This window comes from Loxodonta africana, chromosome 20 (assembly GCF_030014295.1).
Source record: "Loxodonta africana isolate mLoxAfr1 chromosome 20, mLoxAfr1.hap2, whole genome shotgun sequence".
NCBI lineage: Eukaryota > Metazoa > Chordata > Mammalia > Proboscidea > Elephantidae > Loxodonta > Loxodonta africana.
The window spans coordinates 67,785,483-67,799,151 of record NC_087361.1 but is presented as its reverse complement, the minus strand read 5'-3'; the positions used below and the strand labels follow the sequence as shown (position 1 = coordinate 67,799,151).

The 13,669-nt window shown below is 45.7% G+C and overlaps 1 protein-coding gene across 11 annotated transcripts in view; it reads left to right on the top strand.

Moving 5' to 3' along the window:
* SRGAP2 (SLIT-ROBO Rho GTPase activating protein 2) overlaps positions 1–13,669 on the top strand; it is a 299,295-nt gene that overhangs the window by 268,982 nt on the left and 16,644 nt on the right. For all 11 annotated transcript variants that reach the window (XR_002785789.2, XM_010590263.3, XM_010590261.3 and 8 more), the window contains exons 15-18: positions 733–810; positions 1,748–1,882; positions 3,632–3,737; positions 12,879–13,103. Coding sequence is in view for 10 of the 11 variants with exons in the window: in XM_010590263.3 (XP_010588565.1) it covers positions 733–810; positions 1,748–1,882; positions 3,632–3,737; positions 12,879–13,103 (544 nt within the window). In the remaining variant the exon portion in view is untranslated. The remainder of the gene's footprint in view (positions 1–732; positions 811–1,747; positions 1,883–3,631; positions 3,738–12,878; positions 13,104–13,669) is intronic.

The following is a 13,669-nucleotide window of genomic DNA, read 5'->3' as shown; positions in this document are numbered from 1 at the left end:
TCACAAAATGGTAGACAACCACACAATACTGGGAATCATGACCTAGCCAAGTTGACACACATTTCTGGGAGACACAATTCAATCCCTGACAGCTAGGAGCAAGCGTTATTTATTATTATTAGAGTAAAGCTGCCATCAAGGGCCAGTGCCTAGCACAATGTCTGGCAATAATATCTGGTGACTAATCACTTATATTTTTACATCTTTTTTCATTAAATTTTGAAAGTATTGTCCCCTAGAATAGTCAAAGAGGGTCGAAATAACTAGCACAGTAATTAGAGAGCACCTTTTGTAGTTATTCGAACCTTTTGAAACTCCTCCAATGATCTCTAGTGTCTTGCCTGTCATGCCCTTCTTTCCCGTCTTGACCCTGGGTGATTAGGATAGCATCAGGGCTCCCTCCCTCCATTTTGCAGATGGGAACAGAGAGGCAAAGGCAAGGTGAGGAACTTGCCTCAGAGTCTCCCTAGGAGTCAGAGGTGAAGTCAGGTGTAAATGCCCCTGCATTTAAATTGCTGACTCGGTGCTTTCTTTAGGCTAACACCTCATAGTTATTCCAGTGATTTTTCCAGAAGTCTCATGCATGCTTTTCTCTTTTGGCCCAAAGAAGAGAGGCTAGATCCCCTGGGTGCCTAAATGCACACTGGCTTGGGGAGAGAGACAGTCAACTGAACCTGGAGCTGACTTTGTCAGTTTGCTTTTTCTTCTTGATCGCTTTTCCCTGTTTTCCAGGACTACAGCATGAAGGGATTTTCCGGGTGTCGGGATCCCAGGTGGAAGTAAATGACATCAAAAACGCCTTTGAAAGAGGTGAGGAAACAACCTTGAAGATAAGCCAAATGTTTTCCCTATCCCCCTTCTCATCCCCCTTCTCACCCCGCGACTTGACTTTACCCTTTCTCCCCTGGAAGATCCCCACAGGTTAGGAAGTCAGCTCGCCTCCCCCTTCAGCCAGGGCACCTGCTCTCTTGTAGGCATTGGCCCCTTGCCCATGCAGGGAAAAACCACTGGGACACATCCCAGTTCCCTCCTTCCCCCCTCAGCCCCACTCATCCTGCCTGTCTCCTCGACGATCTACCGAACTCAAGAAGTTAACTGTGATAGCTGGGCAGTTTATGGCTTCATCCGGGACCCTTGGTGGCAGTTAATATCCAGGCTAATACGCCTGCTCGTCGTAGCCCATTTATTATCTTGGGGCAATTAGGGTAATGGGCAAGCTTTGGCAATTTCCGTCACTGTAATGGATATATATAGCTTCAATTTCAGGTTGGTCCCATCATTAAATCTCATTACATCTGATATGAGATTTTCCATAGGGAGCTCGGGCACAATTGTTCTCCTGTAAGTAGGTGTCCTTTGTTGCAGGCCAAGAGGAGCAAGAGTTAGTCGGAGGAGCTAGCCTCATTTTCCTCCCCCAGGGGCTTGGTCCCAGCATGGTTTCATGATCCTTATGAGAAAGGCAGGTGATATGACCCATCCGCAGCCCATAGGGAGCGTTCCTGAGCTAGTCTGGCACAAAAGAGTTCATGCTGATAGATTCTCCTGCCCCTCCACTGGCCCGGGAGCCCCTGAGCCTGAGCAGCCTCTGCTTTATCTATTCCCTGCTCTACTTCCACATGTGGCCACCATGCTGGGCAGAGAGCTGATGGACCGGGACTAGGACATAGTCACCATTGCTGCCTCATCCTCTGTAGTTTTTGCCTTTCTCATTCCGTCTTTCCATTTTGGGGGGGTTGTTTATCCCCAGGAGAGGACCCCCTGGCTGGGGACCAGAATGACCATGACATGGACTCCATAGCTGGCGTCCTAAAGCTTTACTTCCGGGGACTGGAACACCCTCTCTTCCCCAAGGACATCTTCCATGACCTGATCGCCTGCGTCAGTACGTATGAATTTGGCTTCAGACTGGATTCTGGGCAGAGCCCAGAAAGTTTCTCCCTAAACCTTGTAGCAACAGTTAAAAATTTCCACAGGGTCTTTGTTTCTCATAAGCTTTTCAGTAAAGTTTCCCCTTGTCCACAGTGAAGTGTCTGTCCTCCTCCTCCTCACTTCTTCATCTCCTGGTGGGAGAGGAGGTACGACTTTTCAGGAAGAGTGTAGAATCGTGAGTCGGGACTCCTGGCTTTTTCCTCTCTCGTTTACCTCCATTTTAAACTCCTTTATCTTCCTTTAGCAAAATACCTTTGTACTCATATAAAAGAAACAGCCCTTTTTAATGATTTGAAGCTTATACATTAGCTTGCGCTTTTCATGATACAAAGGGAGAAAGCAAAGCAGCAAATATCTCCTGCTTGATGCTTTAAACAAGGCATGACAGTACCTGCTAGATACATTAATGTGTTCTTCTAGGACTAGAAGTCCACGGCACGTTTCTAAGTAGCAATATATTTGCCTAGAGAGAGGTATATTCTCTATCTTTGTTAGATCGAATTTTGTTACCCTAAAATTTGGGGCTTAAAAAGCTATTCGTAGCCATTTAGTTTAGCTCATGATACTGGAACATCTCATTTGTTTTCCATGGAAGGCAATCTATGGAAACCTAGATTAATATCAGGCCCTTCTGGAAGCATAAGCCATCTGAATGATGGCCCCAGAGGCTAGAGTGGGCAGTGCCTTTGAAATGAAGAAAAGATCCTTCTTCCCAGGTCAGCCAGGGTCTTCACAGCCCCTGACTTTCTATTTTGACTCAGTGTATGCTGTGAGTGCCTGCCCTTGAGCATTCGGGAGGCTAACTCTCTTGTTTGGTTTTGTATTGACCCACTCATTTGTGGGAGTCTGGTGGAAATGAGTTATGTGAGTAATTAAACATATGCAACCCTCTGGCCGTGTCTTTTTCCAGAACTGGGCCTAGCTAAAGTCTCTTATGCTGGACTGGGGTTTCCAAAACAGTACAAGATAACTTGGTTACCCAATCCTCTCCTTGAGCTGTGCTCTTGCTTCTAATCCACCCTTCCCAGTTCTTTTTCACATAAAGGCACTCAGAGAAAACTATAGTACCCACATAGCAAACTGGGAGGGTGGGGAGGCTGCCATGGTGGAGGCCTCAGACCTGGGTCCATACCTGTAATTAGCCTGCCCACAGTACACCAGTCAGGAAACATCTTTGGTCTTCTTCCCAGATACAGGTACCTGCCATCCCCTGCCTTTGACCATGTTCTACTCATTCCTACTGTAGATAAAAAAAAAAAAAATTTTTTTTTTTTTTAAGGGAGGGGAAAATAAGGCAGGCTCTTCCAGAAGATGAGCTGACATGTGTAGAACGAGCAGGACAGGGTCTGCACGGCCTCTCCCTCCCCAGAGGTAGGACCTCTAAGGCTGGATGTTGAGCAGCCATAGCAGGTTTATGGACAGTTTCTGTCTGTGGTTGTTTTAGTCAGAGAGCAGTAGGTAGAGTGGGGGACATCCCCAGCCCCTTCTGTGCCCATGGAACATACAGCTCAAGTCCTGCATCGGGAATGTGTGCAGCTCAGCATGTGCCTGTCCGAGAACACAGGGATGAAACCGCTTTCACTGTGTGTGGGCTTCACCTGAGTGCTGTCGGTGTTGCACCTGCAGAGAGTAAGGGACTTCTGGCCATGACTTCCTGGGGTCTCGGCCACAGCGGAGGGTAACATGTGCCTTTCTTCTTCAGCAATGGATAACCTGCAGGAGAGAGCAACGCACATCCGAAAAGTCCTCCTGGCTCTGCCCAAAACCACTCTGATCATCATGAGATACCTCTTTGCCTTCCTCAGTCAGTGAGTAGCTTTCCCAGTGAACCTTGGCTTGACTGCTAGAAATTTACATAAGGACCTATGTCTATTCATTCATTCCAACAAATAAGTATTGAATACCTACTGTGTGCTGGGCCTGCTATAAAAATTCTAGGCTGTAAGAATACGTTGGTAAATAAGAGACGAAAGCCCTGATATCATTTAGCTTAAGTTCCAGAGGAGGAGACAGGTAATAACAGATATGTCAGGTGGTAATAAGTGCTTTAAAGAAAAATAGACGGATAAGAAAGGGGATAGAGAATGCGGAGTCTGAGTGGGGGAAGAGGTGAAGGGAGGGAGAGCTACTTTAGATGGGACAGTTGGGAAAGGCCTCTCTGGGAAGTATATGAGCTGCAGCCTAAAGGAAGTGAAAGAAGGAGCCATAGGGATGTTCAAGACCACTAAGCCCAGAGGGTCACAGTGATGGTTTTGGATTTGGTAAGAAATTGGAAGGTTTTAAGCAAAAGAATGTTATGATCTAATTCATACGTTTTTTAAAAACCTGCCAGCTGCTGTGTGGAGAATTTGCTGTAGAAGGTCGGGGAAGAGAAGCAGTGAGACCTGTTCAGAGGTCTTGTAGTGTCTAGAGCAGATAGGATATGGCTTGGACTGGGTAGTGCCGAAGTAGGTGGTGGGGAGCAGCCAGGTTGGGATGTATTTTGAACATAGCATTGACAGGACTTGATGATGGGTTGGATGTAGAGTGTGAGGAAAGAGAAATGAAGATTGACTCACAATTTTAAATTTTTGTCAAAAGCAACAGGGAACTAGTAATGCCATAGACAAGATGTGGAGGAAGGGATTAGGACAAATTACTGATATGGCCGTACCCATTTGAGGTACCCATTAGATATCCAAGCAGAGATTTTGAGTAGGCAGTGAACATAGTCTGGTCCTCAGGGAAGAAACCTGGAGTAGGGATATTAGCACAGGCGTCATCTGTGTGTTGGTGGTATTAGGCTGAGTCAGCAGCCTCTGCCAGAGGCCTTTCTGGGGCACGCACACCGTCATTTAACCCCATTGCTGGCCCTGCCATGCTACACAGGTCCTAGCTCTGCAGGCTGCTTCCTAGATAACCTGGCCCCAACTCAGTGCTTCAGCTGCCTTTGTGTTAAAAGCCCCTAATGGGTAACAAAGGCTGTTCACGTTCCGCCCAGGTTAGGCTGATGTGATTACTCTTGAGTTGGTCCCCTCAGGGCCACCAGCCCGTGTCTCCTCTCGTTGACCAGTACCTGCCCTGAAAGTGAGCCCAGTTTGTTCCCCCCGAGCAAGAAGTTTAACGGTAGTGGGTAAGCAGGTGAGGGGGCAGGCAGCTCCTGGAAGTTACTGTGTGTGTAAGCACAATGGCCTGGCTCTTTCCCCCACATCTTCATTGCTCTGAAAGGAGTGTAGAGGGAAACTGCAGGAGAGGAGACAAAGTAGAGTAAGCATCGTGCAGAGCTAGAGATGGCAGCCACTGTTGAAGAAAACATGGTAATTGCATCAATTCAGATCATTATTTTTGTTTTATCTTTTTTCCTAATTAAAAAAAGACTGATTTGTTCATCAAAGTGTTTCATTGAAAAGATTGATTTGCTTACCAAAGCAGCATTAATAATCACATTTCCTAAAATGATAAATAGAATGCCGAACACAGGTGGTAAAGAAGACCACCTCCATGGGAGGGTACCGGCTGATACATGTGTATGACTGAGAGACATAGCAATAGTTAGCAGGCCCAGAAAGTCTGCCCGGGCCAGATTTCAGGACCCTCCTTTGTTACTCTGAGCTCTGGGTGTGTGTGTACTTTATTCCTTGCTCTAACTTTTTCTTGGGTTGTATACATCCTCAATCTCAAGGAACCTTGAAAAAAAAAGCATGCCTCTCCAACAGGCCTTGTTAACAATTTTTTCCTTTCATAGCATTGATATTAAGTATCTATTGCTGTGTATATAACAAATTACCTTAAAACTTAGCAACTTAAAACAGTAAGCATTTATTGGCTCACAGTTTCTGTGGGCTGGGAATCCAGGGGTAGCTTAGCTGGGGACCTCAGGCTCAAGGCCTCATAAGCTTATGGTGACAGTGTTGGCCAGGGCTGTAGTCTCATCTGAAGGCTTGACTGGAAGAGGATCTGTTTCCAGGCTCACTCACGTGGTTGTTGGCAGGATTCAGTTTCTTGTGGGTTGTTGGGCTGAGGGCTCAGTTCCTGGCTGACTGTTGGCCAAAAGCTTCTTTTAGTTCCTTACCACATTGGGCCTCTCCATTGAGCTGCTCACAACATGGCAGCTGGTTTCCCTCAGAGGGAGCAAGTCAGAGAGCTCCCAAGACAAGCCACAGTCTTTTTGTAACTTAATCTCAGAAGCCATATCCCATCACCTCTGCTGCATTCCATTCACCAGAAGTGAGTCACTAACTCTAGCCCACACTCAAGGGGAGTGAATTATGAGTGTGAATACCAGGAAATTATAGAGGCTGCCTACCACAGAATGTGTACTACTCAGCAAATATAATACCCCAAAGTGTGGGTAGCTCCCCTTCACTGCAGCTGACTCTGTGCTTGCCTTTTGAAACCTGATTTCTTCAGATGTCAAACAACATAGTCTTTTGTAGTCTCTTGCTGGAGTCCCTCTTGTTGTTGGGTGCCGTCGAGTCGGTTCCGACTCATAGAGACCCTATGTACCACAGAACAGAACACTGCCTGGTTCTGCCCCATCCCTACAATTGTTGCTGTGCTTGAGCCCATTGTTGCAGCCACTGTGTCAGTCCATCTCATTGAGGTCTTCCTCTTTTTCGCTCACCCTCTACTTTAGCAAGCATGATGTCCTTCTCCAGGGACTGATCCCTCCTGATAACATGTCCAGCGTATGTGAGACATAGTCTAGCCATCCTTGCTTCTAAGCAGCATTCTGGTTGTACTTCTTCCAAAACAGATTTATTGGTTCTTCTCGCAGTTCCTGGTATGTTCAATGTTCTTTGACAACACCACAATTCAAAAGCTTCAATTCTTCTTCGGTCTTCCTTATTCATTGTCCAGCTTTCGCATGCATATGAGGCATTTGAGAACACTGTGGCTTGGGTCAGGCGCACTTTAGTCCTCAAGATGCCATCTTTGCTGTTTTAACACTTTAAAGAGATCTCTTGCAGCTGATTTGCCTAAAGCAGTGTGTCTTTTGATTTCTTGACTGCTGCTTCCATGGGTGTTGATTGTGGATCCAAGTAAAATGAAGTCCTTGGCAACTTCTATCTTTTCTCTGTTTATCGTGATGTCACTTATTGGTCCAGTTGTGAGGATTTTTGTTTTGTTTATGTTGAGGTGTAATCCATACTGAAGGCTATGGCCTTTGATCTTCATCAGTAAGTGCTTCAAGCCCTCTTCACTTTCAGCAAGCAAGGTTGTGTCATCTACATAACACAAGTTGTTAATGAGCCTCCCTCCAATCCTGATGCCTCCTTCTTCTTATATAGTCCAGCTTCTTGGATTATTTGCTCAGCATACAGATTGAATAGGTATGGTGAAAGGATACAACCGTGACACACACCTTTCCTGACCTTAAACCACACAGTATCCCCTTATTCTGTTCGAACGACTACCTCTTGATCCACGTACAGATTCCTCATGAGCACAATTAAGTGTTCTGGAATACCCATTCTCCACAATGTTATCCATAATTTGTTATGATCCACACAGTCAAATGCCTTTGCACAGTCAATAAAACACAGGTAAACATCTTTCTGGTATTCTCTGCTTTCAGCCAAGATCCATCTGACATCAGCCATGATATCCCTGGTTGCACGTCCTCTTCTAAATCCGGCTTGAGTTTCTGGCATTTCCCTGTCAATATACTGCTATGGCTGCTTTTGATCATCAGCAAAATTTTGCTTACATGTGATATTAATGATATTGTTCAATAATTTCCACATTCAGTTGGATCACCTTTCTTGGGAATAGGCATAAATATGGATCTCTTCCAGTCGGTTGGCCAGGTTAGTTGTCTTCAAAATTTCTTGGCATAGACATGCGAGCACTTCCAGTGCTACATCCATTTGTTGAAACACCTCAGTTAGTATTCCACTGGAGTCCCTAAGTGGTGCCGTTGACACTCTCAGCTACTAACTGAAAGGTTGGAGGTTTGAGTCCACCCAGAGGTGTCTCAGAAGAAAGGTGTGATGATCTACTTCTGAAAAATCAACCATTGAAAGTCCTATGGAGGACAGTTCTACTTTGACTCACATGGGGTCACCATGAATCAGAATGGACTTGATGACAACTGGTTTAGTCTCTGCCAGTCAAGTGAGGTCCACAGACCAACAGACTCCACAGTATCTGGAAGGGTGTTGGAAATGCAAACTCTCAGACCCATCCCCAAGACCTACCAAATCAGAACCTTGAAGAAGACCCCCTGGTGAGTCAGATGCATGTCAGAGGCTGAAAGTACCTCTCTAGGTCTTCGCATCTAGCCCCCAAAGTAAAAGAGTGAATCAGTGATGCCCGTATTTCATGGTTAACGCTGCCCAACTGCTCTCCAGAAAAACTGAGCCTTCCTCTAAATCTCACCATTCTCCAGACGCCTCCTGGTTTGGAAAGATGCTGTGTGAGCTCCTCTGACTTTCGCAAGGGGTGCTTTGGCTCCTAAGTGCAGCTGGACAAGTAGAAGCATATCTGGATTATCTTGGAGGGTTGCTGATGCTTATGTATTTATCCATTCACTTATTTAACACATATTTATTAAGCATCTACTCGAACCCACCAGCCACTCTATGGGAGACTTGCTCCCATAAAGATTATAGCCTAGGAAACTTATGGGCCATTTCTACTCTGTCCTATAGGGTCACCGTGAGTCAGAATCAATCAACAGCACACAACAATGACACCAATGTGCCAGGCCCTGTTTCAGGCGCTGGCTATATAATAGTGCACCAAGCAGTCATGGTCTCTGCCCTCATGGAGATTGCATTCTGTTGGAAGAAGACAGGCAAAATAAATAAGCAGTAGTAAAGCAGGTAGTAGGGTTGTAGAATGCCCAGGGTAGGAGTGAGGGTATGCTCTTTAAAATGCATTTGTCAGGGGAGGCCTCAGTGAGGTGTCAGCGGCAATGAGGTAGGAGGAAAACTGAGAGAGAACAGTGTCCCAGAAACCACATGGAGAAAGTGTTTCAAGGATACTAGTCCTTTAGTTCCGTGCACTGACAGGTCGACTAAGGGCTGAGAATTGACTGAGCAGCATGGGTGTCATTGGTGGCCTTGATGAGTGCTGCTTTGGTAGAGTAGAAGGGCAAAATCCTGGGGATTTCAAGAGAGAAGGGGTGCAGAAGAGTTGGAGATGGCAGATGCAGACAACTCTTTGAAGGAATTTTATTATAAAGGAGCAGGGGAATGGGACAGTAACTGGGTGGGGATATGGGACTAAGGTGGGAGGAATTGCTGCATGTTTGTACGCCCATGGGAATGATCAGTAGATCACTAGATGATGAAGGAGAGAGCAAGGACAGTTGCTTCAGTGATATTCCGGAACGGGTGAGAGAGGGTGGAATTCATTGTCCAGGAAGGAAGGCACAGCACGGGAGTTAATAGATGTGGGGAGCACAGAAGATGAGTGACCGTGAGGTTGTGGGTAAGGGGAGTCAGGAAAGGCCATCGGAAAGAGTCTGCCAGAATTGCCTTTCACTGCTTGTCTCTTTGAGAACCCTTCGGGGAAATCCATGGAAGGCTGCTATAGCATAGATTTATAGGGGGTAATTGTGATGTCTTCTATCGTGAAAGCCTGGAAAGGCCTGATGGATTCTCATCTGCAGATTTTGCCTGAGGTCTTAGTGAGTAATATAATTTTTCTTCATCCCTCTCAAACCTTGAATCAACTCTAATGCATAACATCTTACCCATAGTCTTTTGGTTGTTGCCAAATCAAACCCCCGGGGCTTGTGAAGTTGAAACTTTTTGAGTGAAATGTCATATGTTTAAAACACCCTGTCCAAAGCTTAGTGTTCTCCTTGAAGGGTTACGGTTTTGATTTTGGGATCTAGAGTCCTCAGCTTATTAGACAATGCCTGTCAGGGGCAGAAGATAGGTAAATTCCTGTAAATTAACCACTACCAAACATTGGCAGCCCCACCTTCCATTTCCTGCCTAGAATCAAGGATCCTATATCAAGAAGCAATCAGGATAGTAAAATTATAGAAAAAAATTTTTTTGAACATCACATATGGGCCAGGCACTGTGCTAAATGCTTTGCATATATTATCCCATTTAATGTTCAAAAGAGCCCCATAAAGGAGACACCATTATCGCCCCCATTTTACAATGAAGATACTAGGGAACTAGAACAAAGTCATAGAACTAGTAAGCAGCAGAGCTAGGACTCAAAACCAGGTCCGTTTAACTCTAAAATCCTTGGAATGTTGTTTTTTTCCTGTTCAATTTAATCGAGGAGACAAATGCATATTATTGAAAATTGTAAAGTCCCGAAAAGTGTGTGATGAAAAACAAGTTTTCCACCCCAGTCCTAATCGTCTCACTACCCCGAAAAGGCCTATACTCCTAACAACCGCACAAAAAAACCCAAACCCGTTGCTGTTGAGTCGATTCTGACTCATAGCAACCCTACATGCTGAGCCTTTTTAGGATGCACAAAAGATGATTAATTCAAAGCAATTAGGAGAATAAAATATAGCACAACTCTCAGAGGAGACGGCATGTATATAAGCCAATACCAAAAAAAAAAAATTAAAGAGGGAGCTGTTACCAGTATATATATTATAGACATTTCTTTAAAAATAAAAATCCGGTGTTTGAAGTCGTACAATGGATAGACTTTAGGGTCTGTAAGGGTTATTAGCACCATAACATTTTATACAAAATTGTGTACATTTGTATGTGCACTTATATGAATCTTTCTAGGGGAGAACTCCCAGTTTTCTTCAGATTCTTGAAGGACCCTGTGGCCCCCAAATGGTTAAGCACCACTGCTTTAGCCCCCACACTTTGGTGTTCCCATTGTAGACTGGAAGAGAGAAGAGGATCTCGGTCTGTGTTTTGATGAGAGTAAGGAAACGGACCTGGACCCATGAGACCACGGGCCTGGCAGCTATGTCCTCCTCCAGGCCCTGGTCATTGTAACCACCAAAGAATTGAACAGTCCTTACCTTTGTAGGCTTAGCAGGATTCCTCATTTTTCACCGAATTTTGCTTGGGTCTCTCAGGGCTCGAGTTTGTTTCCCTTTGACTGTTAGGCTTCCCAGAAATTATTGGTTTTCTTCCATGTTACCAAAACATTGTCAGATCACATTAAAGAAATAGGGTCTTCCTCCATCCTTGTCCCTCCATGACACTAGGAATTGACCAGTCTGGGATTAGCCAAAGCTGTAGCCTTGTAGCACCTCTTGCTTCAGTGATCCCTCCTGAGATTACCAAAGTAATTATCTCTCCTTTCTCTTTCCAGTTTTAATTTGACCAAGGAATAGCCTTGCAAACTTCCCCTAGCCTTTTTAAAATTGCTGTTCCCTTTTAACTCAAAAGCCAGGGACCGGTTATAAAATTAAATCTCTAAGAATCCTGTGAAGCACTCAAAATACTGGATGGGAACCTTAGGGGGCAGCGAGTTTATGTTAATGGGGGAGGAACAACTCAGAAAAAGAGGGTGAAAATGGTTGCACAACTCGAAGAATGTAATTAACGTCACTGAATTATGCATGTAGGAACTGTTGAACTGTATGTTTTGCTGTGTGTATTCTCAACAACACAACGAAATAAATAAAATTAAAAGAAGGAAAAAAAAAGAATCCTGTAAAACAATCCAGCCGCTGAGCTCTGTGACCATGGTGGGCCTCTCTTGCGTTTGATTCTAGATCATATAGAACAGTGATTCTCAACCCTTTCTCCTCATATCAGCTGTTTACATCCATCGTACTCACTCCCCGCAATAATTGTCTAGGGGACACAGGTACATACCAGAGAGGACCACTGAATGGAGAGAGACCGGCTTGGTGATTTGAGTCTGAATTTGGGGTACACTAGAAATAAACTCTGCCTAATTCTGAAGAACAGTTACTCAGGTGAAGACTGCTGAGTCTCAAGCCTCTAGTTCAGCATCAAAAGGCTTTGGGTTCTTCTCAGGGTCTGTCAGAATCAGGTGCTGAGGGCTCCATGCTAGTGGCCGTGAACAGGGCAGAACTCCTTAGCAAAGCTGACAGCTCTGAGGCCAGCTGGGAGAATATATCTAGAGCTGACCCAGCCCTCAATGCCTGGTCAGGCAAGGATCAGTGGGGACTCAATAGGTACAGTGGCTCTTTGAAGGGTTTGAGTCCTTGGCCAGGTTGGAGGTATGGCTGAAGCAGCTGCCAGCTGAGAAGGAGGAGTTCCCAGAATAAATAAACACTCAATAATGAAGTCAGTCAGCATCCAGAGGAAGCCCGAGCAGAAGCTGAACAGCATGCTGACCTTTCCCTGAGTAAATCCTGCACATGACAGTAGAGGGGGCTGTTATGAGAATGAGAAACAAGTGCATTAGCTCCTCCAGAAAGAAATGCACTGGCTTGATGGAATGCAAAAGCTAATCGGTTGGCTGGTTTTGTTTTGTTTTTTTAATAAGTCTAGAGCCTAGAATGGAATTTCTCTAATAATTGGTTGTTTTGCTATAAAAGAACATACGCCATACACAATACCTATGTCTTCTGACCATATAATCACCGGGGCGGCCTGAGGGTCCCCGTCTGCTTTGTTAGCTTAGTGGGTTGGTCGGTGGGAGCGGTATCCAGCTCTGCAGAGTGGTATGTCCTCAAAGCAGAGTGGATTTGGTGGATAAGGTCCCGGGTGGAGGTGGGTAATAGGGTGGTAAGTAGTATTTGAAAGGGTAGCTGGAGAAAGGGGAAGGGTCAGAGCTGTAAGGAGTCAACTCTGCTCCTTTGTCACCAGGATGAGAAAAAGTGGGCCAGGCGCCTCCACTTTGCCTTTCCTTGGCTCCTGAATGACCGTAGTGGTAGTCATTCCCTTCTCCCCAGCTCTGCTTTCTGGAAGGGCTCTGACGTCCGGGAAGGCAGGTGGCAATTTGTGGACCTTCTGCTTTTGCTCTTGGCAGTGCCTCCTGTGATTGTGGGTTTTGGGCATTCATGCAAGTGCTCTCCAGCTTGCCCCCTTTCCCTTCTCCTCCAGTTTATCACAGTTCAGTGAAGAGAACATGATGGACCCCTACAACCTCGCCATCTGCTTCGGGCCCTCGCTGATGTCAGTGCCGGAGGGCCATGACCAGGTGTCCTGCCAAGCCCACGTGAATGAGCTGATCAAAACCATCATCATCCAGCATGAAAACATCTTCCCAAACCCCAGGGAGCTGGAAGGCCCTGTCTACAGCAGAGGAGGAAGCATGGAGGATTACTGGTAAGGGGCTGGAGAAGGGGAGGGAGTCACCAACTCACTGGCGTAGGGGCCAGATGGCCAAGTGAAAGCCAAAGGGAAACACCCAGGTCCTCTGGCCCCCCACTTACAGACTCATCAGGCTGCCAGCATGTGGGAGTGGTGTAGGCAGTCTTCACCTTGACTCAACCAACGGAGGAAGTGCCACTTCATGCCACCTCCCTTTTTTATGAGTTCTGAATGGTGAGGGGCCATTCTGAAAGACAATAGCAGTAATAGTAACATTAATAATCTCCAAGACAGGAGAGTCTATAAAGTTGTGTATAGAACTTCTGTTCACCAGTCAGCAGGGCCTCACACCCTGCTGCGTGCTGTGTGCTGTGAGAGAAGTGGTCCTTGGTCCCAGGGAGTTTTGTTCTTACCGGGAAGAACTTAGATATGAGTCACTATTTCCTGACTGTGAGTTTGTGAGATGATAGTTTTGAATGGCTTCAGGACTTTGTAAAGAGAAAGAAGGATAAGCTATGTTTCTGACTGGGTAGCCACGGTCTCACTCTGAAGTGGGCCACATTCTGCAGGGCAGGGTTTTC